The following is a 27,500-nucleotide window of genomic DNA, read 5'->3' as shown; positions in this document are numbered from 1 at the left end:
GGTAGCATTGTGCACTCCTTTTGTTGGTGACAGTAAGTTCTGCCATCCTGCATGCATGGCTTCCCAGGCTACAAAACTCTTAGCTGAGGCAGAAAGCAGTGAAGTGCCCAGCGTACCACACGGCTCTCCTGTTAAACCGCTGTGGCATGCAACATGGAGAGCTTTCATTCTGAGCTTCTCAGCCTGGGTGACTTTTACCTGAGGACAGTGGCTTGTGCAAGTCTGTGTAGAAGAAATCACCACACTCCCACCTGGTTGGTGACACAGTTCTATGTGCTTTGTAAGTAGACTAAAGAATAATTCCTAATGGTTTTAGTATTTTTAACAAAGAGGAAACAGACTGAAAAACCAAACCAAAACAAAAAAACCTTCTTGCAGCATCATATGAAAACAAACTTGAATTGGCAGGCTAGGCTGACATTGCTTGGCTGGGGATTCTGGACCAGAGTGGAACCCAGAACAGGCAACAACCAACAGAAGACACCAACTCCAGAATATAGAGACTGAAAGGGTTAAGTTGAAGAAACAAATAGGATCAAGTTAGAATGTAAAGAATCAACAGAAAGATCTCCCCACCCTCCATACGGTTCCTTACTTAAAACCCCAACCTCCCTGACAGTTTTCGGATAAGACACCATTTCTAATACAAAGAGCTGATGCAATGGCATCTTCAGATGACGAGGGAGGATGGCCGGGCCTGCTTAAAGGTTTGCTGAGAAGATAAATACAAATTTATTAGGGTCCATGAATACATTAATTCAGTCTTTCATTAAATCCAGGCTCAGGGACGTCTAGCCAAGCATACATCCCTGAATGACAAAGAGGCAGACAGGTGAGTTCTGAAGTGAAGAGGAGGCCAGGGAGGGACTGAGCAGCCAGGCCTCTTCCTCTTAGCACTGTGGCTGTTCTTGGGTCACCAGGGAATACCACAGGTTTCAGAGCTCTTGGTGCACAGCTGAAGACAAGCAGTCTCTGGGTCACCATTGTTCCCTGGACTGGCCTTTAACAGACTTTGCCAGGGTCACCATCTTCACACGGTCTCTAGCAATGACTCATGGGTTGGTGTTTTCTGAATGAGACCTCCGGGTACCGTTGGAATCCGCAGAGAGAAACAAGATGGTAGTTCCAGGAGAGAATGAAATGTTGACCAAAAAACATTACCCAAGTTTGCTTTTGTTTTCAAGTTCACAGAAGAAGTCCCCAGGATGCCTTCTTTCATACTGAATCAGGAATATTTTTTTGTTCATAACTTCTCACAGAATATAAATTTATAACTTTGGGATGAAGCTTATTTCTTGAAAAAAAAAATCATACTGGCAAATCATTTGGATCATTCCAGCTGTGCCAGAGGCAGGATCTGACAGCTTTTCCTGAGCTCATGTGGCCCTAATCAGCTCAAGAAGAAAAGCCATGTTGGTGCTGGTTTGAAAGAGATTTTTAGTGTGTAATAAATTAGAGAACTTGAAAAATACAAAAAGAAAAAAAAAAAAAAAGAAACCAACCCTTTTGGATTCTCTGTTATCAAGTAGTTGCTGCTGTTGTTTGTTTGAGTTGTGGGTTTGAATTGTAGGGAGAAATGAGGGGATATTTAGGCTGTCCTTCTTCACAAAGCTTCTTTTGTGGAGAAAACCAGAAATAAGTACAATATAAGTTAGTTGATATGGCAGTTCTAAAAAATAGCTAATAACCAATGAGCCCCAAAGTATGTATAGACACACACACACACACACACACACACACACACACACACACACACTACAACAAGAAGGAAGTACACAGAGAAGAAATACACTCTGTGGCATCCATGAAATGTGGGTTAGGCACTGCTAACATCTGGCATCATCTTTGTGGCTTGTTCTAATGTATACATTCTACTGTCAAAGATTCCTGGGCTGGTTGCCTTGTGTACCCCTCAATGGAACTGACCAGTCACATGCAAACATCTTTACAATTTTGTCTTTTAAAGGTATGCAGTTGAGGTATTAGTTTTTATTTAAAGATCTCAGAGAGTTTCAATGGCTTTTTCTTAGATTTTTACAAGACATCCATGAGACACAAGGAGGAGAAGTAGGTTTACCCAGGTTTACTTGAATCTTGAATGATCCAGGCACTATTTTCTTCCTTTTAATTTCTAGTCTAGGGGAGTATCAGTAGCCATTGGTGGCTGATGCTCTGAGACTCCCCAATCCCCTTCCACACTGAAGGCACCATACATACTGTGTCCCTGAGGGGGTAGAGCTGACCTTACATTAGTGTGAAGAACACAGTTCTTGTGTTCTCCTGGTTGAGATCTGCCCATCTAGCATGTAAAGAACCACCAGTGAGGGTCTGTTTGGCTTTTCATCAAAACACTGCCCGATGCTCTATTGCTCAGGGAATAGCAAATAATGTACCCAAAAGCCAGCTGTGAAGAGATTACATTGTAAAATAAGTGACCTTTGATAGTCACCCCTTCCCCAATGAAAGGTGGGATGATAAGCTTTATCAAGCATCCTTTTAAAATGCCACTTGATCTCTTGATTCAAGACTATAGGCAAAGCCGGGCGGTGGTGGCACATGCCTTTAATCCCAGCACTTGGGAGGCAGAGGCAGGTGGATTTCTGAGTTCGAGGCCAGCCTGGTCTACAGAGTGAATTCCAGGACAGCCAAGGCTACACAAAGAAACCCTGTCTCACCCCCCCTCCCCAAAAGGGCAAGAATATTCTATTTGTAAACAATATTCACTTTACCCCCCAACCCCACAAACTTTATTGCCTCAGGGCATACCATGTCTCTGCACACAGTTCCCAATAGAAAGGTTTATATTTCTGTGGGAAAACTTTGTCCACAGACAGAGACAGTGACTGAAAGGATACAAAAGAAGCCAGTGTCTGCAGCAGGGGTATCCTTCTGTTATCCAAACAAATCAGTACAAATTTGCCTTTAGAAATAGGAAGAGGAAAAAGAAAAAGGGGGAGAGAATGTGGTGTCTTCCTATTGGGCTGTTCTACAAAACCAAGCCAGGTTCTAAATAGTGAGTGAGTTGTGTCTCCTGGAGAAGTAAGCGGTGCAATGTAGTCTGAGGTGATGAACACCTATCAAAGCAGTCATTTAGCACAGTGCCTCCCAGAAGGTCATACGCATGAAAAAGCTGCAAGACTTGGTGCATTCAGGTAAGTACAGAATAACTAGGAAATGGTGAGCTCATCGGACAGGCCACGCTTCTCATTCATGGGGTTGAACAAAGAGCTTCATTATCAGCGTGCAATAGGAGGACACATCTGCAGAACTCTTACCCCCTCACTGGGCTACCTCCATCAAGAGCCTTTTGCTAGGGATTCAAAAATGATTTCGAATGCATTGAAGTGGAGTGTGTGTGTGTGTGTGTGTGTTGTGTGTGTGTGTTTAAGTAAGGATGTGTGTGCTAAAATCATGCTTTCTACTTAACGCCACAGTTGGGTGCTTAGCTGTGGCCACTGGTTTTCTTTCTACATTCACAAAACTGGCAGATGAAACATGAAAAAGAATACTGACTCTTTAATCTCTGCTTCTTCACCTAAAGCCTAAGGCAGGCTGACAGGAAACTTCATTCTGGAAACAGACTTTTTGAAAAAAAAAAAATTCTGGATTACTTTTTTCCTCTGCTTTTGAAAACTGTAGACTACTGGAGAAGGAACCTGATGCAAGCCTAAGACAAGAACAAATTTCTTTATCTAAAAAGTTATAGTTCTTGATGCTTACAGGAAGACCATTGTTAAGATCCACAGGGGAGACAGCATTGTAGCCAGAGACTGTGTTAAGCGCTTTATTTACTTGTGAGGAAGACAGTTTTTCATTTAGAACCACTCAGAGGATCAACTGACACTCTGATGCCAGGCACACTTTCCTATAGATTTTGCAATTAGTGAGTTAGATATGTCTTTGATGGCAAGCATCCACGAATTGGTCTCCCCGCCCCACTTCCTTTTTCTAAAATCTATGCACTGAGCAATATTTGGTAAAGTTGGATGAGATTTGATATTTAATGGGAGTTCCAAGCTTAAAGACAAGGGCTCGTTGTTCTGTGAACAACTATGCATCAAATATGGATTCCCTCTTGCACACTAATGACAGGCCCTGCCTGAGCCACTGTCTGTGGTTTACAACCTCAGAAGAGGTTTTGTCCTCTTGCCCTGCCAACTGATAGATCTTTATTAACTGCTAATATTGAATCATGCAGAAAACTTTTCATTGATTTGGGACATGTCAATTTGTTCAGCTTAAAAAAATAAATTTCCTTCTTCTTCATGATAATGTACTGAATCAGAGTCCAAGCCTTTTAACACTTGATGGCATTGGTGTGGTGTCTTCAGACAGACAGAGTTCAAGGACAGAGGCACAAATGACCCTGAGATCTTAGAGTTTATTTCTAAAAATTTATGTGTATGGGTGTTTTCCCTGAACATATGTATGTGCACCACATGTATGTCTGGTGTCTGTGGATCACCTGGATTTGGAGTTACAGACAGCCCACTGTGATCCATCAGGTAGGTGCTGGGAATTGAACCCTGGACCTCTGGAAGAGCAGTAAGTGTTACTAACCACTGCACCACTTCTACAGTCCTCAGAGTTTTTTTCAAGCTATTTTTAGTCCAACCAGGGAGTTTTAGTACTACTCATTCCTACCTCTTCCAATGTAAAATAGTGAGAGCTGGCATTTTTCTGGCCTCTATACCATTCTTTTTGAAAAGATTTGTTATATAAAGGAGAAGTACCGGACTCTCTAGCATGGTACCAAGACAGGATTTTGGCTCGGAATGAGGGAAATGGTAGTTTTTCTCCAATCACCTAGGAAGATTTTTTTTTTTTTGAGTGCCTACTATGGTAGGAAATTATGGATTATGGTAAACAAAGTCTGTCCATGGGCCTGCCCATTGGTGGATGGTGTCAATTAGTGCTCATTAATCCCCACTCCTAACACTGGGCAGTTGAGCTCCTTGAAGAGTCTTGAGTGTGAAAAGTGATTGAAATGGGGATTTCTCTCCAGTTTCCTTTGAATGGAATGGAAGCCTTGCTTCCACTTACCAGTTTATAATGGTGACAAGTATATGGAAACTGGCATGGTACATCTGCTAAGGGGCAAGGAGTCTGATGTAGGCTGAGTGAAGTTCTTAAAAAGTTAGAATAGAGGTTCAGAGACTAAAGGAGAGTAAAAGAGGTAGAAGGGGTAAAATAGACCTGTCTACCCTCAGTGGAGCCATATGTAACAAGGTCTGATTTAGTTGATATGCCCCCCACAAAACTCCACGAAGCCAGACAGGATATGGGCATTGATTGGGAATGGTTAATCAACCTCACAATTGCAGGCAAACTCTTGTATACTAGCCACACATAAGAAGTAAAAATCTATGCTGCCCAGCTGAACCTAGAAACATCTTAAAGGACCTTTTCTAATATGCAGACTGGATTCTTAAAAGGAAAATATAAAGATAAGTCACAAAAGACTCAGGAATAGATGGTATAATAGAAAAGTGATGGCTTGGTTCTATTTAGGCTGGCTGACTTAGGTGAAATGGATAATTTAGAAGTATTGATTTTTTGGGGGGGCATCATGTTTTATAAGAACTGTTTTTAAATGGACTATTTTTGATGTTGTTGTATTAAAAAACATATAACAAAAGCAGCTACTACTTGAACTGGCAACCAGGGACAGGAGTCCACTGGAGAGTTGAATTTATCAGTCAAATCAAAGTTGTAGCTCTCGCTCTCTGGGGAAAGCGATTTTGTATCCCACGCTTTTCTACACTCCTCTACTCCTGGAATGCCCCCAATACTCCCCTGTATCTCCTGCCATCTTGGCTCGTTACCATTCTCTTTCTAGGACTGAGAAGTGTGCCTTGTCTGCCCCCTCTGGCGCTTCTTTTCCAGCTACCCTTTGGATGCCCCCACCTCTGAGATCTCTGTATTTCATTTAGTCTTCATTGTATGTTATGTATTCAGAGTTGGATGTCTCACTCTATCTTCTCCACCAGTACATAAGCTCCCTGAATACCTTATTTTTAAATCTCCTAGTAATACCACAAGGTATCATATATGGTAAAAGTAGTCAGAAATGTTACATGAAGGTGAACAGGGAAAATATCCCTACTCTTATTCACACATGTAATAAAGTATTCATAGGAAAATATTACCCTGGGGAGAAACATCAAAGACTTCCTTTTCCTTCCTAAGCTAAATTTCATTACTTTTAACATAGTGTGTGTGCACGTGAGCATACCATGAACATGAGATGCCTGTACAGGTCCCTGAAACTGGAGTTGTAGATGGGTTTTAGCTACCCTGTGGGTGCTGGGAACGAATCCCAGGTCCTCTGCAAGAGTAGCAAATGCTTTTTATCACCGAGTCATCTCTCCAGTCCTAGTTTATATCATTTTTAAAAAAAGTCAAGTTTATCACATAATTATTCACTCCTTTCATTTGAACATTGGTTGAGATACCCTCAATCAATGTGCTTACATGCCACTATCATCAACAAAAATCACTCCAACCCTAGAGGAAAAGGAACTTGAGCTGATTAGTTGGTTTGTATATACTCCTTATAAAAATAGTTCTTCCTAGACGCCAGCGTGGTCAGCACGGCTCAGTCTTCACCGTGAAGGAAGTTGGCAAGCGACCGTGGACTTACAAACCCTGGACTCTGGTTCAGTATATTTGGCATAGGCCTGAAGTAGTGCATGTCTGCAAGCTCCTTGCACATGTCCACACTGCTCCCGAACAGGCTGACAAGCAGGACAAGCACTCGACTAGGTGAGCAGGCACATTTGTTGGCCTTGCTCTCTGTACTTGCCTGCCATGGACTTGAAAAGCCCTAATCAGCACTTGCCCCAAGAAGAAAGATACAAACTGCTAACCCTAATTCATTCTTGCTTAGAAGCCTGGTTCTTTCTTGTAGGCCTGTAACCGTGTCTGCGGCTAAGGAATAGACAACGATGTGGACTGACTTGGCTTCTGGAAGAAAGGCAGTTGTGATACCTATTCCATGTATTTCCTTCCATGGGAAATTTCCACGGGAATTTTCATATTCATAAGGGAGAAGAGCAATGGCCAGGTTGTAGCCAAATCCCTGAAGACCCAGCCCAGAGGAAGCACTGAGATCCGAAAACCGCAGAGAGGCCCTGGTGCAATCTGTCTTTGGCCCACCCATCAAACTTTATTCCTTCCTGTCTTCCCTCACTCGCAGCTCCCTTTTCCTGTGAGCTATGGCTGCATACCCAAATCAACAATTAAATTCCCCCTTTGTTTGTGTGGCAGATGACAAATGCATGGAGGACATCTTGTGTTGCCTAGGCAGGCAGGGCACTTACTTTGATTGATGTTCAGTTGTAGAAAAAAATGAGCTGGGAAGGAATTACAATGGAGGGCCTGCAGACTGGAAGGGGATATACTAATTAGTCCTGCATTAAGCAGTCTGCTTGCATTTGGCGATGAGACGCCTTCAGGAGGGAAGTGTAGGGGTTATTGATGCAAAACAGCATGGAATGCATTATGCCAGGTAGCTGTAGAGTCATGTTACTAAAAAATGGGCTAAGAAGCAAGCATTCTGGCTACCGTGTATTGCCTGAACACTCGCCCTGAAGTCTATCGGGTCAGCCGTGCTTTTTCTTTCCCACTTGGTCCTGTAGGCAACAGGGCAGGCCTTTTGTTTCTCTGGAAAGTCATTTGGAGTTTTTGTCATCCTGGAGGGGAAGCGCCCACCGTCTATAGCTCATGCTTCTTTTCTTTGAATCCCACTGCAGAGCTGTGAGTGTTGCTGGTGGAACACGATGTCACAAGGTGGAAGAAAGACTCGTCTCTTGTCTCTCTTGAAGGTTTTAGAGAGTTGTTCATCGGTAGCAATAAAGACAAATGCAGAGCGCAGGCCTGTGTTTGGTTTAGCAGTCCATGTTTTAGGTTACAGGCAGGCAGAGGGCTCTGTGCTGAAACCTCTTATAATTCCAGGGGGACCCAGATGCTCTTAGGTAGCTGGACCATGTGATCTACGGGGCATGAATGGTCATCTCTGGGTCACCGTCTCCTAAGCAATGGAAGACTAGAGGGCAGTGGTGAAAGCAAGGTCCCCAAATAATCACTACCATATGCAGTTTAAAATTCAAACCCTGAAATGGCGATTTAGCCAATTTGACCTGGAGAACCGACAGAACTGGGCTTAATGAAAAGAAGTCACAGAGGTCTTTTGTCACGGTGGGAAATAAACAGACTTGAAACTCCCTTGACTTTTGAGCCACGGTCACTACGGAGATTAAACGTCCACTCCTGGTAATCCTCCTGCCTCAGCCTCTCCACAGGGTTGACAGATGTGAGCCACCAAGCCCTGCTGACAATGTGACACTGTAGGTGGAGGTCTATCTAGCTTAGCACCAGGCATCTTGAACCTGCCCAGTGGGAGGCAGGTGGTCTTGTGTTCTCCGTGTCTTTTCAGAGTCATGTGATCCTGGTGCAGCTGAGAGTTCTCTTTACTTTTCTGATTCTACCGACAAGTTCATTTATGGATTTACAGACACCTATGCTGAGAAGAGATGCCAATGATAAAGGTAGGATTTCTAGTCCTCAAAGACATCTGAGCTCCCTTTTCTTTAAGTCTTATCTGTGACTCAGAGCACAAGACAGATAATCAGAATATCTGAAGTATGATCGGATGTCTAAAACCCACCTTTCACAGACAGGACCAGGAACTGTGCCAATAGCTCTAGGAAGAAAAGCTAAATAGTTAATGTGGTTTATTTTTTAACCACCCCTTTGTTTTAGAATTCTATCTTATTCTTGAGCTGAATCTATGTCACTGTGACCTTCTCCTGCCAGGAAGGCACAGTGGAGGCCTCCTTCAGTAATAGCCTAGGGCTTTGGACAAGCAAGATGCTGTGCTGGCTCCTTGCCTTTTCTTCCAGTGTTTACACAACCAAGACTTATTACATGCTCTGTCATTTTGTTACTGGGCTGGCTTTAGTCTGAGAATTAGGTAAACATCAGACATTCCATCACACAATTTCAAACTCAATCTTACTTTATAATGATGTTAATGTTTATTGTACCAAGTGGGATGCATTTGTATATTTCAGCATCTTATTTCAGTCACAGAATGCAAAACCTGACATTGGAATCAGCTTGATATGTGTGTTTGTGTGTGTGTGTGTGTGTGTGTGAGAGAGAGAGAGAGAGAGAGAGACACAGAGAGAGAGAGAGAGAGAGAGAGAGAGAGAGAGAGAGAGAAAGTGATTGAAGATATTAAGCACTACAAGAACATTGGAATTTCAATCTGATTAGGATCAAAATTCTGCAGGATCAAAACAGTCCTTTTCCTCCCCCTACAGTTTGACTAATTGTGTGCTACTTGACATTGTGAGGTTACTCCACAGCATGGTAGCTAAACATGTGAAGTGTATTTTACTGTGCAAAATTATCAGCCCATTCTGTTTGTTTTTCATGTGTTTAAGGTTATTAAAAGAACTCAAAACAAGAAGGCATGTGTATGTGTTAAAAGTATGAACTCAATCATTGTTAGTAGGCTAACTCATAAAGCAATAGCCAGTATGTCAATATCAGGTAATGAAAAAAAAAAAAACCCCACAGAATTTGAAAGCATACTTCTCTGTTTATCGTCTGGCAGGATAGCAGAGGAATTAGGAGAACCGCATGATGGTAGATGGCAGTGTAGTTTATTTTCTAGCACTTTTAAATTATTCTGGCTACTGAAAATAAGACAAGGGTGTCTGGGAAAAGGTGACATTAAGCACATTTATTGGGGACTGTTGCCTCTTGGGAAGAAATGAGCTGCATGGCTTCAAACTCCTCAGGAATTGTGTTTCTTCAAGCTGTATACCAACATGGTGTTTTCCAAATAAGGCCCAAGGATGACAAAGTTCCTTTACAATCAGCACCAGGTTTCTGAATTTAGATCTTAATTAAGGCTCCCAAATGAGACATCACTCCCTGCTCCTGCCCCTACTTCATCTCCTCACCCTATCTCCCCTCTTCCCTGCCAACATGGGGGGGTGGGGTAGTGTCTTGAAAACAGTATATTCATTTTAAAAGTCTATACCTCTGGCCTTTGGCATTCCAGAACTATATCCACCAGTCTCTTCAGAGATCTGTATTTTTTTTTTTTTTTTTTTTACATTTTTTCCCCCTGAATTCCCAGCAACAAAGAACCTGATGTTTCTGCTCAGGAAACAACATCATTTTCCTCCCCAATTAATTGAAGAGCCATCTGCTTCTGTGATACATAACACCCATTCATTCTTAGCAACAAGTGTGTTCCCCGACTCCCTGGGGAGTGATACGAAGGCACGTGCCCAGCGTTGGGAGTAGACTGTACTAGAGAGCCCAGAGACACAGATGTACAGAATCTGACATTAAATTTGATTCCATATCAGTGTTGCTAATGTAGAGTTAAAAACACAGTAACATGGTGTTGATTACAGAGAGGCTTGGGCTAGCTCAGTCTCCATCAGACTTTGAGACTGAAGAACTCGTTTGCAAAGGGCTAGATATCTGGGGTGTAGCTCTTCTCAGCTGAAATAAGAAGGGGGCAAAGACTACCATTCTGGTCTATGAGACATAAAGCCCTCCCTTTGAACTTGATGATTTCATGGGTAGCACTGTGCCTGCACTGAAAGTCGGGCTTCTGAACTATGTAGACCTTTTGGAGAATGTAGCTGGTAGAACTCCTCTTTCAGGAAGTCTGTAGGATGGCCACATGCTTGGAAGAAGGAACTTCCACCAGTCCACAAGCTTCCTGGACCTTTTTTTTTTTTTTTTTTTTTTTTAGATGTGTGTGCAGAAGTTGACTGGTGGACTCTGAGAGACACTTGCTTGCTGAGTCTGTAGGTGAGTTGTTGCTTAGACTCAACCAGAGTGTAGCTGCTCTTCCCAGACTCCCATTCTATAGATGATCTCAGTCCAGTCTGAGGCCAGGATTCCAGAGCAAGACTCAGAGCGAAGACCAGCCTCTTATTTCCAGGGGCTGGAAGCTGGAGGCTCCTCTATAGGAGCTTCTCTGGGAAGAGACTGCTATCGACAGGTGATGCTCATGTATGTGTTCTGCCCCCGCCTCCCAGAGCTTTGCCCTCACCTAGATTTTTTTGTGGCTAGGCAAGCAGGCATTTTTCCTGAGGCTCTGGACTATTTGAACTTGTCTTCTCTATAGTTTGGAACTGAAACTACAAATTTCAAAATGGAAATTGTTGTATAGGAAATGAAAGGGTCAAGAAGGAATTTAAGACAGATGATCTCTCTGTCTACTTGTTATGCGTGAAAGCACAGGAGACCATACAATTCAAGAAGGGAGCCTGGAGTTCCCACAATGCCTTTGGACCCAATGTTCAGCTTTCAATATAATACCAAATGCCAGTTGAAATTATTTAATCTCACCTTCGCTCACTGTGTGACAGTCGTTTCAGATATAGACAAGAGACATGAAGGGACAAGTCAGCACTGAGTCCCATGAAGTCAGAGAGAGACGGACAAGATGATACTGCTCAGGCTACTTCCCTGAACTTCACGGTACTTACAGTCCAGGTGACTGTGCCTGATGCCTTCCACATCTTCAGCATGGATGAAGTGGTAGCATCTTTTCCCTACGATGTCTACAGGGGTCAGATCCATGTAATCACTAATCCTACAAAGAGAACAACAGAGACTGGAACTCAGAGAGGAGGAGACTAGAGAGACCGTGAAATAATGCGTGAGGCTGATCTAGCAACATTCCTATCATGCCAAGTACCTGTGAGGATGAGGCACTTTGAACAAATGGTGTCAGCAGAGAAGATTATTTCTGTGGTGTATAACAACATTTTTATTAAATTTTGGATATGTTGCTAGATCAAGCAATTGTATTTAAGTAATTAGGTAGGTTTTTCCTTGGCATCAAAACGCACATTTGGGCAATGTAATTCCATGAAATTATTGAGGAACTGTAACAATGCAGGATACTCATTACAGGACAAGATAATTCAAGGTTACATAATAAAATAAAAACATGTTACGTTTATACGGAGTGATTAGAGACACCTTTCATTTAAGCAGATTGGTCTTCTGTTGGGTATTTCCATGAAAAAGGGACTCAGCTGCTTCTTGGCACGAAGTCCAAATTGGCATTTCAAGGGATATAATTTAAATGCTGAGACATACAGATGCCTAGGGGTATTATCTTTTTTAGTCTCAGTCATTTGGGAGCCTGGCTTTCACTCCTGGCTCTTTTAACTGGGACTTTGTGGTAGATTCTGCACAGAAAGTTTAAAGCCATTTCAGCAGCTCTTCTGGGCCTGTGCCGGACAGTATGTGTGTACCAGTGCCCATAGTTGATTGTCCAGCGTTCTCAGGCAGGACACAAAAATACAGAACCCAAACTATATAACACGTAGGGAAATCTGCCTTGTTTATTTATATAGACATGTATAAAATGCTTATTGTCTTCTATATCATTCATTTTAGTTGGTTAAAAAATAGATTTTGTTTAACTTATTCTATTCTCCCTTTAGAAATTACTTATGACACAGGATGTATTCGAATGTGAAGCACATATTTGGAAATGTTACCTTTAAAAGACATGGGATTAGTGTTTGAGAACTGTGCCTTATTCACAAGGCAGGGAGCTAATAAGGACTGGTAACCCAAAAACATCATGGAGTTAGCTGGGCATAGTGACCTGGGAGGCAGACATTCCAAGACAGCCACAGCCATGGCCACATAGTGAAACACTGTCTCAAACAAAAGAAACAACAACAACAACAAAAAACAACCAACAAATAAGAGCTATTAAAAGTAAAAGTATAATTAAAATATACTACTCAATGAGGTAAGTGGATTTCTCATTGTTTAGTGATTGAAATAATCATTTTTGGTCAAACTAGAATTCTCAGTAAGAGAAGATTCCTTGGGAAAATCAAAAAGAATTCTTGGAGCATTTGTGGTACAAAACATATTGGTGGTTCTGTTTATTAGCTTGTTTCCCAAGTATACTTAAACAGCCACTTTCTAAAAAAGAATAAAAATAAAAAAAAATAAAATTAAAAAAAAAAAAAGGAAAGAAAGAAAAAGCTAGATGTCATTAAAAGACCCTCCTTGATGTCTGTGAAATCTGCCAGCTCCTGAAAGCATTAGATGTTAGCTTTGCCCTGGGCCATCCTGCAGACTGCAGAAGAATTGCCAAGGAGCAAGCTTAGTTTCTAGTTAACAATTCCCTAATTAAATAATAAACCACAGGAAAATGCCTGGTTGTTCTTTGGGGAAGGCATTCTCTTTTATTTGAATGAACACCTTCAAAAAAAAAAATCAGGATCAAGCCCTTTCAGAGAACCATATCCTGCTGTGGGCATGTGACCACTTCTGCAGTGAGAGCAGCTTTCCTTCCTGCCCCTCAGCTCCCTCACCTGGAAATAACCTCAGGGTTTGGTGAGGAGGCTCATGAATAGAAAGACATTAGCAGTGCCCGGAGCTTGGCACATGGCAGCTTTTCTGTAAACCAAACATGCCATTGCCTTTAATAAAGGACATTTTCAGATTGCTGTCATCTTCATTTGGGAAAGAATGATGAATTGTACTAGTTGATGAAGTGTTTTGGGGGTAGGGTGTGGGGAAGAAGAAAAGCTAAGAGCAGGTCACAGAAAAGACTCTCAATTGCTAGAACAGGGGCATTGAAAGCTTGTTAAAAAAATTAGTGACTTGATCACAAAATGAAAGTTAGTGGCATTGGGATAGTGGCATTGGAAATTTGGCATCGGTTTTTGGAAGGTGTGGTGATGGTGGAGCTGAGCTGAACCCAGCCTGAGGCATAATCTTCTGGCATTGCTCTCCTTTCTGTCCCTCCATTGGTCTCCTTCACTGTCCCGCAGCCTACTTAGAGACTAAATGGCTTTGTAAATGCTAATTGTGTTCTTCTGTTGTGTGTACATATATGGAAAGTTCCTCTGGGAGGTCATTCTAACTGGTTTCTTACCATTCACCCTGACCACTAAAGAAAAATTAGAGACTGGGAGACCTCACAGGATATTGCTGAGTCAGGGGCTGTGACTCTTCTGCAGGTCAAACTTGCCCAGGCTGACAGGAGCTGGAGTTGGGGGTGGGATGGGGTGGCGTGGGGGTGGGGGTGAAAACACTTACCTACAGAGCAGGCTGACCTGAGACTATAGGGAGATTACTAGATACACGTGGCCCAAGTCAGAGGCTACTGTTAGTAGACAGCCACTCCTGCCAATCCTTCCAGCTGACTTTCCTGATCTCCTGTGTCCTCTCCAGAACCCCAGGGACACACCCAAGTATACGGCCATGGTGACGAAGACTTTATAAATGCCAACAACACTTGAGCAGATCTAGATGTAACTACTGGATAAGAGAGACAGGCCTGCACTACTGAGCCTCAAAGCTAAGATATATTCTTTCTCCCCAGCCAGTCCTTGGCTGGAAATGGGGGTCCATTCCCAAAATGATTTCGGCTTTAGTAGCACTTCCCAGTGGACTGGGTGGCCGCAGGTGCTTTTGGCCTTCCTCTTGGCTAGCTCCTGTGGAGGTTAATTACCCAAGCCACTTGACCACTCCACTCTCCGGTTTCCCCTGTGAAGGCATTCACAGGGCTCAGGGGACGAGTATTGCCTTCAAACCTGACAACAATCTATGGCCGGAAAGCTTCCGCCCTCAACTCTCTCAGTAATGCTCCTTGCAGCACCAGGAGATGGACAGTTTTGCCACAATGCGATGCTTCGTTCCCAAGACTGATACAGAGGCAGCCCCTCCTCCCCTGTCTCTGCATCCTGATTCCCTCTTCACATCAGTCAGATGGGCTGGTGACTTCTAGGTGAAAGGTCTGTAAGGTGCACCATCTTCGATCTCTGTCCCTTGCTTTGTGCTTAATGGAAAAAGTGAACTTTCAAACCGTAGGCTAAAGTGTCCCTTTTGTAAAAGCTCTTTCTGTCTTGGGAACGAACTGCCAACTCATTTCTAGGATGAGTCATCTTTTTTTAATTTATAAAAGAAAAAATCCTCAGGATGACAAAGTTTTATTTAATAGTGTTGCAAATTCCTTTTGCAGCAGCAGATTTCCTCTGGGGGCCTCAGATTCTCATTTGTCCTATGCTAAATGTCTTCGAGGACACTGCTCTACAGGATGCCAGGCCCTTGAATTAGTGGGAAGCGGGTCACCCAGAGGCCCAGGAGATGCCTTTCACTGCATCATTTTGCCAATAATACCCCATCCCTGCTCTGTACTTGGGTCCTCAGCCAAAATGGGCTTTCTTTATAGCGGATGGATGTCTGGGTATCCCAATTCACTCAATTGTTGTCCCAAATGTAAATCAGGGGAGCAATGTACATTTTAAATAAAAAGCATGTTTGGTGTCAGTCCAAGCAGCCATTAAAAACAAGATCAGGATTTATAATGAGTCTCACTGGGGAAGTAAAATCTTTCAGGCAGCCAAAACCAAACCTTCACCAATGGGCAATGTGCAGTGGGCAAATGAACATGAAAACAAAGTACCTATTTTCACAGTAAATGATATTGAGGTCCATGTTTACTCGAGTGACGAACATATGGCAGTCAATTCTGACTTCATTGATTGTAGGGGGAGGCAAGGCATGAGCCACAACCACGAGACCCATGATTTGGCTGGGGACGGTCCTCCCGTGGGACAACGACACTCGGAGGCGAAGCCGGCCTGTTATGTGAATCACCTGAAAAAAAAAATTAAGTACAGGACACCAGTCAAATGTACATCCCAGGAATAAAGGTTATTTCTTCTGAGGAAATCTCATTGGGAACAACCGATATTTGGTTGTATCTTCTATAGTCCTAATGGCTGTGAGCAAAGCTCCATGTATTCATGGAGAAGCACGGAAAACACATTCTATGAGACTTTTTCAGGCAGTGTTATTATAGTGCTTTTTTTTTAAAGGACTTCCCCCTCTTCCGCATTTATAGAAAATTCATTATCAGATCCTAGGAATAAGATGCTGAGCACTGAGCTAGCTGCAGAAGGAAATGTTTGAATTATTAGCCTTGTTAGTAAAAGACGTCTTTCTCTTTCTGATTCTGTAGTGAGAGAGATTACATGGCCATCTGCTTTCTGGAAGTTGTGGCTCAGAGATTTCCTGTATTCAGAAAATTCAGTCATTTTTACCAAAGTCTGAATAACAGACTCAGGGCTATGACATGAGTGGGGTTTTTTGATGACAGACATTTCTCACTGGGCAGTACTAGGTTACCAGGGGCTCAGTGATTGATTGCAGCGCACTGTGCATTTTGGCCTATGATGCTTTCCTTGAGCTCACACTCGGGTAGAGTCAGGAAGATGCACAGAATTTTTTGTGGCATCTCAGAGGTACTTGCCTAGGGACTCCAGGGGCATTATTGGTCTGAATTCATTAGTTTATGAGCCAAAGTATACATAACACCCAGAATCATCAGAGGAGAAGCATGGGCTCAGCTTCTAGAAATGATGCATTAGACAGACAAAACCATAAATGGGTGAAACCCATGACGGGTTTCTATGGCTGTGCTTTGAGAAGATAGAAATGGGGAGTGTCTATTAGGGCTTGGAAAAGTGTTCATGTATGTACATATTTGTGTGTGTGTGTCTGTCTGTGTGTGTGTATCTGTGTGTGTGTGTATCTGTGTGTCTGTGTGTGTGTCTGTGTGCGTGTGTATCTGTGTGTCTGTGTGTGTGTATGTCTGTGTGTGTGTCTGTGTGTGTATATGTGTGTGTGTCTATGTGTGTATGTCTGTGTGTGTGTGTGTCTATGTGTGTATATGTGTGTATATATTTGTGTGTGTCTGTGTGTGTATGTCTGTGTGTGTGTGTGTGTCTGTGTGTGTATATGTGTGTATGTTTGTGTGTGTGTCTGTGTGTGTGTGTCTCTGTGTGTGTGTGTGTGTAGGTATAAACTAACTCTTGCTGCATTCTGAGGCCCCTGCTGTTCTGTGTGGATCACAACAAGGCCTAACAGGAGACTCCTGTGGTTCAGTCTACCAGAAGCCCTGTTTAGTGGCTGAGGTTCCACATCTGCTTTGCTCTCCAGATTTATCACGGAGGATCATCACTCCACCTATCATGATGCCACATTGGCCCCCTTGCCACGAGGAAGCAAAGTGGGAAGTCAGCCTCCCTTGCCTCATCTCGCCTCTCTGGAACAAATACCATCTGGAGTTGGCTCTCCTTCCCAGGGGCTCAGCCTGCAATACATTTTATTTTTTGCTTCTCTTAAGTTATTCTGTTTTCCAAAAGCAATGCACACTCCTGTCAGTCAGGAAGAGGGATCAAAGCTTCCGGGGCTGCCCTTCAGAGTCCTGGCTGTTGTAAATAATCCGTCTACCCTGTCACCCTTCACATGAGCGCCCAGAGCAGAGGAGTGGGAAACACCAGCCAGGAGGAGTATTTAGGTTATTTCAGCAGTGGCTTTTCGACCACCCACATTTGAAGTTGAGTAAATTCATACTTAATGCACCTTTGCTTTAAGCTTTGGTCAGATGAGCCACTTTATGAATATTTGAAACCATTCCTGGAGGCACGGGTGCTAAAACACCATCAGAGACACACATTTTTTCTGCACGACCTCATTAACTAATAAAGAAATAGCTAAAAGAAACAGGATTAACTTCACAGGAGGGATGCTACAGTCCCATCCTCTCCCAGCCAGGCTTACATAGACGCTCATTTATCATCATCTGTCCTGTTTTATCAGGAAAACTCAGCTTCTTAGAGACTCAGAGATCTATAAATGCTCAGAAAAACACACACCCAGAAATGATATACCACATAATCCCTGCTTGGCATTCCATTCTAAAACAATTTCAAGGTGTCTGGGCAGATACGGAGTAGAAGCTCCTGTGTTGCGTTTGCCTATCCTCTGAGCCCCAAGCTTGACTGTGGCCATTGTGATGTTGCAAGACAGACAAAGCAGGGGCCAGTTAGGTCTAGTCTTGCAAAATTTTCTGATTCTGTTACCCGAGGCAAGGCACTCCGCCTCTTTGTGTCTCATTTTTTTCCCCCTGTGAAATGGGAATAACAGTGACTATCCCACTGTGACATCTAGAAAACCAAGGAGGGTGCATTGGCATAGATGCTTTATAGCTGGTAAAGAATTCTCTGACTTTTAAACATTATCTTCATCTTTAACACCAAGCATCAAAGATAAGGATGAAATATCTACTTAGTGTTGGCCAAATGTCTTATTTTTGGATAGACCATAATGTTTCATATCTTCATGAAAATATGACTTTTTCCACTAGGTGAGAAAAGAGGGTCTGGGAAGTTCATTGCCTGCCATGTTACTTAGCTTAGCAATGGCAAGTTGCCTAGAGCCTAGGTTTCTGGGTCTTGTGCAAGTGTCATTTGAACACTATTATGCCTGATTTTTTCTTTATATCCATACTCTTACTGAATGAAGTGTTAGAATTATATGCCAGATGGCAGCTTGCTACCCTAGTCAACCATGACTCTTCAGAACAATTTTACCTAGAAGCCAAAGCTCAGATATTGAACACTCTTTGGGCTACTGTACAAACTAGGAAGAAAAAAGAGACAAGGGGGGGGGAGATTGAAAGGAATTCTTTTGGATCCTTTGATTAAATTTTAGGTTTAAGCTAATATATTTTCCCAAACCTATTTTGTAATGCCTTTACTTCCATGTGACAGGTTCTGTTTGGATTCAGAATGTGCCTGGTAGTATGCATACAATTACGTTGAGAGCTTTTTCATAGTTGCCTTTAGACTTAAGAGATAAAAAACAAAACAAAACAAAACAAACAAACAAACAAACAAAAAAACCAAAAACCAAAAACAAAACAAAACAAAAAACAAAACAAAGCTAAGAATTGTCAAGAGGACCTGGGTTCAAATCCTAGCTCTGAATCTTGACACCAAGAAAATTGTAAGAACCATCTTATTTCTCAGTCACTAAGTAAAATACTAAAAACCTGCCATAAGAGGACAAATACATGCATCCCTCCATATCTGAGGGATTGGTTCTAGAATTCCATAAAATACTGAAGTCAGCATGTAATTCTGAAACCCACCTTTTGAAGTAGGGTCCAGGCTGACCTCATATTCACTATTCTCCTGCTTCAGACTCCTGGATGCTAGAGAGACAGGCAAGCATCAATGCTTGGCCCATTTTTAAGTTCTTTATATAGATTTGCATAGAACCTGCATATCCTCCTGTATATGCTAAGGTAAGCCTAGATTACTTTTATCGCTAACATAAAGTAACTGCTGTATAAATAAGTTGTTACATTGTAGTGTTTAGTAATAATGACAAGGAAAAACATATGTGCATATTTAGCACTGACTTGAAGACTTTTCCCCCACACCTTTTCCCTCTGTCATTGGTTGAATCCTTGGTTATGGGATCTATGAACACAGTGGGCCAACTGTCCTTAGCAAAGATATCCTTGGTTTTTCAGTGAGCTCGAGGAAAGTTGTATATGACCTTGCTGGGTGCCAGAGAACAGACTACAGGGACTCCAGTATGACCTCATCTTCAGTAAGTTTAGACTGAGGCAAAGCAAAATATATGTAATATTCATAAGAGAGAGATGACACACTGGCTGATGGAGACAGTGACTCTCAGCCCTAGTTATGTGATTCTAACTGGTGGATTCTCAGTCTTTCTCCTTGGGATTCTGACTGGTCGGACTATGCGGAGACCCTAGCTTTTATGTTAGAAGCTTCAGAGAGGATGCTAACAACTTAAGTGTCTCACCGATGAGCATTTGGAGCTGTAACAGTGGTTCTTGATACATACTGGACTCTTGGAGAATGGCTCTGGAAGTCTCCATAGCTATACCCAGGGCCAAATAAACAAGTGACCCAGGGAGCAGGGCACTAGCATCAATGTTTACATATGGGTCTTACACCCTACTGAAAGGATTGATTGGAAATGTATATTGTGTCTGCTCCAGGAAGTGCATTCATAAAACCATGGGAATCTCTTTGTGAGTGTAGGGCAAGAAGAAAAGTTTCAGCTGAAGAGATTAGGAAGACTGTGAAACTGATATCACATCATTGATGTAGGTGCAATCATGGAGCAGTGAGATAAGACTACTAACAACAAAGTACAGGAAGAGAAAACCTGTGGGGAGAGCCCTGGGCTCCAGGAACATTTCAGCTGGCATGGCAGCAAATGGACCCCAAATGTCAGTAGAAGCTGGGAAAAGAGATCATTTCATGACTCTCCTCACTCACTCTCTCTCTCTCTCTCTCTCTCTCTCTCTCTCTGTGCATGTATATGAGCATGCATGTACACATTCATGTGTGCACATGTTATGCTTGGAGGCCAGAGATTGTAGCAGGTCTTTGGTACTTGTGGGTTCATCTTTTCCCCTCCCATTATTGCCCCCTGCCCTGGTTTTACTCCCTAAAACTAGATAGGAGAGAAACAAGGATAGAGGGGAGAGAAGAATTAGGAAAATCCCTGGATCTAATTTCTTTCCTTTTGTTTCTTCTTTGATCTCAGCTACTAACAAACTACAACCAACCTCCTTAAATGACCAACAGTTATCCAACTTCAGCCTCTCAGGACCTTATCATTTATATACCCTCTGAAAAGTTCCCAGAATTCCAAATGTCACACAATTGCAGAAATTATCTGTAGCTGACAAAACCATGCCTCTACTAGAGCATGAGGCAAGTCATAGTCAGCTGCTGCGGTCAGTCCAAAGCAGCCCCACCACCTTATACCTGGCATAAAATAAAAACACATTCTTATAATATTTCTGTGTGTGTTTTAAAAAAGAAACCAAAGTCCCCAAATTGCCACTAAAAGAGGTTAGTGTTGAGTGCCTTCCTTTTTGCTCTCCACTTTATTTTTTCATTATAGGATCTTTCCCTGAACCTGGGACTCAACCATTCAGTGAGATTAGCTGGCCAGTGAATTCCAGGGATCCTCCTGTCTGCACCTACCTAGAACTGGGGTTACATGCATATGCTGTGGTGCTTGGGACCCAAGCTCAGGTGCTCATGCTTAGGAGGCAGGGTAGGCTCTTACTGCCTGAGCTATCTCTCATGTGCCACACTACAACATCTGAGCCTGTGTCAGAGCACAGTGATGATGATAATGGCAATTGGGAATGTAGGAACATCTGACCAGTGTGAGGACAAACACGATTTTCCTGGGACCAGTCTGTGTTTAACACCCTGGGGAGATGGAAAAAGGTACCCAAGAGATGGCTACCAGCCATGACAGTTGAAGGTATTGTTCTGGAAGGTTTTGTCTCCTTGGAGATGATAGTTAAAAACTGAGAAATCCAATGAAATTATCAATGGAGAACACATAGATGAGAGGAAAATGCCAAAGGCATTTTTTTTGGTCCCTTTGGGTACCTGAAGCCTAAGGCAAGGTATGTTTTCGTCTTTTTCTAAGCAGAGGCTCCCTTGCTCTGTAACAGTTGGAGCTGTCCTCTCTTCATATGCAGTTAACTCTGGTCAGGAGATACAGCACAATGAGAAACTTTGAGAGCAAACAAGAGAATGAGAAAACATGGGAGAGAGGGAGGGAGGGAGGGAGGAAGGGAAGGAGAGAGGATGTTCATATAGTTTCTGTGCTAGTATATTGTTGTACTATCCATTTTATGATGACTTATGTTCCTATAAATCTTATGCTGGTATATAAACCCAACTCTCTCATAGGGAGATCATAGCACATAAAGGTTTGGTACTGTTGAGGTTTCAGGTGTTCACTGGAGAGGATTTTGTGTGTCTGCCTGTTTTTGGTTTTAGGGATCAGCATGAACCCAGAGCCCTGTATATGCTGGGCAGACTCCACCCCTAGGCTATACTCAAAGCCTCTGGGGGTCTTGGACTATATCTCCCGGATAGGAGGAGGGTGTTGTACTTTTGTTTAAAAAAAAAAACAGGAAGGAGGAGGAAGAGGAAGAGGAAGAGGAAGAGGAAGAAGAAGAGGAGGAGGAGGAGGAAAAGGAGGGACCGGAGAGATGGCTCAACAGAGCACTGACTGCTCTTCCAGAGGACCTAGATTCAATTCCCCAAACCTACATAGTAGCTTACAACTGTCTTTAATTCCACTTCCAGGGGAACCAGTAGTCTCTTCTGGTCTCCGTGGGCACTGCATGCACCTGGCACTGGCATACATGGAGGCAAACACCACTTACATAAACAAAAGTTTCCGAAACCTTCTAAACACCCCTCCCCTTTTTTTGATAGTGACATCCTAAAATAAATGCAGGCTTGTCATAGACTCTCCAGTTCTAGATGCAGTATTCTAAAGGGTGGCTCTAGCCTCCTTGTAAAGTTAAGGACGTGAAGGGGGATAATTATGAATATAGATATACCAGCTCCAGTTCTAATACTATGTTAAATATTTAAAAAGTAGTCTGGTTGCTTTAAAATTTAAGAGACATTCTGGGGGTAGAAGGAACAAAATTAGAAACAGGTCTTTGAATTTGGTCCTGTCTCTGGTAATCGTGGTAAGCCATCCATCTTAGCCAAGGTAATAATTCTTCAGACAGAAAATGGTGGAAAAGAAGTAGATGTGAGGGCTGGCGAGATGGCTCAGCGGGTAAGAGCACTGACTGCTTTTCCAAAGGTCCTGAGTTCAGATCCCAGCAACCACATGGTGGCTCACAACCATCTGTATTGAGATCTGATGCCCTCTTCTGGTGCTGTCTGAAGACAGCTACAGTGTTTTATGAAAAAAAAAAAAAAAAAAAAAAAAAAAAGAAATAGATATGGATAACCAGATCCCCAGCACAGTGTACTTGGCGCTGTTGCCCCATCAGCCCACTATAGCTTATTGGTTTTCAGAGGACAGCTGTGAACTGATAAATGTAGTTTCAAATCATCAAAAGGGATTTTTAGAATTTATTTATTTTTATGAGTACCACTAGTGCCATCTTCAGATACACCAGAAGGGGGCATCAGATCCTATTACAGATGGTTGCAAGCCACCATGCAGTTGCTGGAAATTGAATTCAGGACCTCTGGAAGAGTAGTCAGTGCTCTTAACCACTGAGCCATCTCTCCAGCCCCATGAATAGGGATTTTTATGTATCATATCTGAGTTAAAACTGTATCTGCACTCCAAAAGGTCATCTCATTCTGATCTTTAATCTACCAGTATTCTTCAAAAGAGCTCTTGGCACCATAAGATTCTTTGTCTCTAAGCTCAAGTTCACGGAAGATTGAACCCCATATTTACTCTCAATGCTCTCTTCGGGAAATGCACAGAAAGGCAAAACCCATAAGTTTCCTCAGCTCCTCACATAGTTCCACTGGGAGGTCAGGGATTTCCCAGCTGAATTCTCACCATCATTATAAAACCACACAAGTTGGCATTGCTTGCTTGTCCCAAAGTGAAAAAAGTCATACATGGTCCAGTGTGTAGCCTTCCCTGATGAGAGCTTTGTACAACGCTGTAAATGAGTCTGCAGAACATGGGAGAGCTCAAGAGTGGTGACAAGCACACTGCCTGGACACACTGCCGGCTCTTTCCCTGCTGTATGCTCCTTGCATTTGCTTCCTCGTGATACACCCATTTCTCAATAGTGTCTCAGTATAAACAAGCCCCTTGCAAGACCCTGATAAAACCTCCCCTGTCAGTACTCAAGGGAAGAAGGTCCACATGGAATCACATCTGGAAGCCTGGCTCCTTTCCTAGCAAGAAGAAATCTTGCTTCTAATATTGGGAAATGTTTACATTATCAAATGGAAGTGCTGGCATTTGCCACCTGATGTAAAGCACAGCATAGCATGAGAGTGGGCAAGGGACAGACATGGCTATAGGCACAGAAGACTACAGATCTCTGGGTTTAGAACATCTTAGATTTTTTTTTTTTTTACTTGTCCTTTAAGGGAGCCTAAATTTATCATAAAAATTAAGCTTCTTCTGGCACTCTGGTTTCTTTTCTTTCCTGTGTTGAAGTCTGGTTTAGAATATAGATTATATCAAACCAGTAGCTTAGAGGGATAGTCAGCTGGTTATTTAAATGAGGAGGGCTTTGAGGTGGCCCCAAACTTGGGAAAGATAAGAGCTTAGCCGTGTCTTTGGAACCAAAATAACTAGCCCAGAGCACAACCACTTAATTTATGTCAGCATAATAATATTGACCTTGTAGACATTATTGCATGCAAATTCTTCTGGAACATTCTTTTGAGTATTTAGGCTATATTCATAGGTTGGAGACTACTTGAGAAGATCTTCTGTATCTCTAACTTCTACCACCAAGGTACTTGTACAACACCTAAAAAACAGCCAACCAACCACTTTCCCTCTGAGCCCTAGGTGAAACCAGGTCCCTTTGTAGAAGAGGCAAACTGCGTGGAGAAGAGAGCTCAGAACCCTTAGACTTTTGGTGAGGCAGGGTGTAGGATGCCATTGCCTCTCCTTTTTATAAGATCTCAGATTTTAGTTTTAGAAGCAGACGTTCAAACTAAAACTGTGGATTTGATGAGAGTTCCAGCAGGACTTCAAGTGTGGGTGACTGCCTTCTCAAGGCTGTGCAGAGAGGCAGAGATGCAGATGCACTGCAAGACTGTGCATAGATTACTCAGAGGAAATGAGCTACGGGCTAGGACGACATTTAAGGTGGATCTCTTCCAGGGTCAAGGGGAGATGTGCAAGTGGAGGTGGCCCTGGAATGTCACTGGATAGCCATGAAGGGTGTCTGTGAACTCAGAGGATGCTAGGACTCTTCCTTATAATTACAGGGGCATTGGTTGATACTGGGTACAGATTGTAGGGAGAGCTTCTGGTAGGCTCAACGTTAGTGGGGAAGAGGAAAAGAAGTCTGAGCGTGAGGGAGAGTGCTTTAAGAGAGGTGAATGCTGACAGAAGTCAGTCTTGCCAAGTGGAAGGGCTATAGTTATGTGGGCAGTGTTAGTTTTCGGGACTCTACATCTTTTGAGCTTTGGATGGGGGTGAGTAAGGAGGAAATCTGATGTCACAGGAGCATACTGGATGATCCTTATCTGATGACAGTGAGCCAGGGAAGGAAGCTGGAAGAAGCTGGAAGCAGACACAGCTGGAAGGCTATTAGGACATCTCAAGCTGTAGACAGCAGCATGAAGGGAAGGAACGGAGTCTTGCAGTTCTCACCAGAGGTGCTCAGGTCCTGAAGGGTAACCCACTCAGACAGACCCCTTAGACTGCTCTGCACACAGATACCCAACGTGATTCAAAGGCCAGGTACAGAGGGAGAGCACATCCATCGAGTGAGCTCCTTAATTAGAAACCATGAAGTAACTGATGGGGGTTATCAGGGGTTTTTGTTTAAACCAAGCAGCCAAAACAGCTTCTGGAATTCGTGGTTCTTAAAATCGAATGTGTACGAGAAAAGAAAGCTTGTAAGGAAGGTGAATTCTCAGGTCCCATCTCTACAACTTTAGATTCTTTGTCTTTCAGGAGGTCCTGGGCATTGGCTCTCCCTGCTGCTCAGGATGGCAGAGGTTGGCACACCTTACTGTCCACCCAGCCACAGCTTCTCTCCAGAGAGCTGGATGAGCCCATGGAGCCTAAAAAAAAGGCCACCCAGGGGCACATCACAGTCTGCCTTCCAAAGGAGAAAAGCATGTATTTACAATGAACTCTGTACTGAAAAATAGTCAGACCTGGTGCTTTTTGGTTCCCAGACAACGGAGGATTGGCACCTGATAGGCAGGAGGCCTGAGCTGGTGCGGGCTGGAGACAAGCTTCCGGTGCTTGCTCTTTTCTTTGTGAAAGGGTCTGCCTTCTCAGTGGCTACACCACAGTGGGCTGCTCTGTTGTGCTGGGAGCCTCCTGGGGGAGGCTGAGCTCTGCCAATCCCCTCCCCCTCCCCATCCTGCCGCTGGCTCAGCTCCTGATTAATTCAGGGGATCCTGGGAGGTTAACCCTTAATTTGATAGCTCCAGCGGGGGAGCTGAGAGATTGCTGGTAATTCATCACCCTTGTTTTATTTTATTTTTTTAAATAGAAATATTTTCTAAGGCAACAAGTAAAAATTCACTTTTAAAACCCATTATTTAATATATATTAGACAGAGCATCCTCTCCTTACATGACTGTGTTCCCCCAAACATAAGTTACTACTCATCTATCTCTTTTAACAAAGTTCAAATACATCACATGGAAAACAGAACCACAATTACAGGCAAAGTTCTCAAAATGGGCCCAGACCCCATATCTGCTTCTTGTTCCCTCTGGAGAAAAATAGTCTTTCTTCTACCAAAGATAAGATTTTTTTTTTTTTTTTTATTGGGATAGTTTAACTAAGCTGCCAGATCTCCTTAACGAGATTATGTAAATGTATGCCGAGGATATAAACCACATTTTCTCTGAGAGTGGAACACTTCAAATATCATTTAATAAAACAGGACCGTGGTAGAAACACCTCTATAAATTGTTATGTGGCAAAGCAAGAAGACAGAGCTATACACATCTGATCAAATTTCACCTGATTCAGTTACTTTATTAAAGTCTTCTAGAGAAGGACAGAGCACCATTGTGTTGTAGGAGAGGGCAAGTTTCTCATCCCTGTCACTTGATGTGTGTGGGGGGGCATCACCCTTCCTGGCCCCCCAGAACCCCTTGTGGCTTAGTGCCACTGACAGGGCGGAGAGAGGCAGTTCCTCTCAACATAACAGGCTTCGATTGTATCTTCCAACCATGTCAGGAAACAAAGAAGATTTGGAACAAGTCTCATGCCAGGCAAGGGATAAAAACCGGCTTCCCATTTCTTTCCCCTGCTCCACTTCTCTGAGAGAGATGCTATGATATGTGATACACTGTCTTTGGAACCCATAGGCTCATATCTTACTGGGAAAGATCTAACAAATTCTATATTTGGCTAGAAACAAAGGCAAGGATATGTCTCTAGCTCTGGCTTAACTCCTTACATTCGACATATGTCTCCTGAGTTCAATAACCAGTCGTATTCTATGTCTCTTATTTTTCTCTCAAGTTTGCTAGCAGAATTTTATATGGGTGCTCCAAACTATCACAAATCCAACCAATGTTCAGAGCCAGTCGTGAGCCTTGAACTAAGTGCTCCCTGCACGAAGAGCACAGTCCCAGCCAAGAGGAGACATGAAGGTGGCCTCACAAAAAGGGCACCTGTTCTGCCCCGCCTTCTATGAACTATGGGATAATGATGCGTGTGCTTTGACCTGAAAGGAAAACCCTGAGAGATGATTTAGATACTGAGTGGAGCTAACGTCAGTTAATAGTAGTCAGAGAATTAAAGTGTTAGCCATACAGACCTGACGGCCAGGCTGACCATCAGTAGAGGGCCCTCTCCTGAGGTGGAGTAGTTTTTAATTATCCTCTTAAAGGAAAACATAAATAATAATATTTATGCTTGATGGTTAAAGTTGTCTAAAGCAAACAGGTAGGTCAGTTTTAAACTGTAGTATTCCATGAGTTTAGATATAACACTCCTTAATAATCAAACCCAGTGCTTATTTGCCCAATGCTTTCCCTACCATTCAGAATGAAATGTCAGAGGACATTTTCCTCTTTTCCTTTTATATATATATATATATATATATATATATATATATATATATA

At 42.8% G+C, this 27,500-nt stretch overlaps 1 protein-coding gene across 17 annotated transcripts in view; it reads right to left on the bottom strand.

Moving 5' to 3' along the window:
* Nucleotides 1-27,500, bottom strand: part of Npas3 (neuronal PAS domain protein 3) — an 835,955-nt gene that overhangs the window by 11,903 nt on the left and 796,552 nt on the right. For all 17 annotated transcript variants that reach the window (XM_031355467.1, XM_031355466.1, XM_031355468.1 and 14 more), the window contains 2 exons: nt 15,485-15,678; nt 11,526-11,632 (listed from right to left, as the gene is read on the bottom strand). In XM_031355467.1, the coding sequence (XP_031211327.1) occupies nt 11,526-11,632; nt 15,485-15,678 (301 nt within the window). The remainder of the gene's footprint in view (nt 1-11,525; nt 11,633-15,484; nt 15,679-27,500) is intronic.

Source organism: Mastomys coucha, unplaced genomic scaffold (assembly GCF_008632895.1).
Source record: "Mastomys coucha isolate ucsf_1 unplaced genomic scaffold, UCSF_Mcou_1 pScaffold6, whole genome shotgun sequence".
Lineage (NCBI taxonomy): Eukaryota > Metazoa > Chordata > Mammalia > Rodentia > Muridae > Mastomys > Mastomys coucha.
This window is presented reverse-complemented; position numbering and strand designations above follow the sequence as displayed.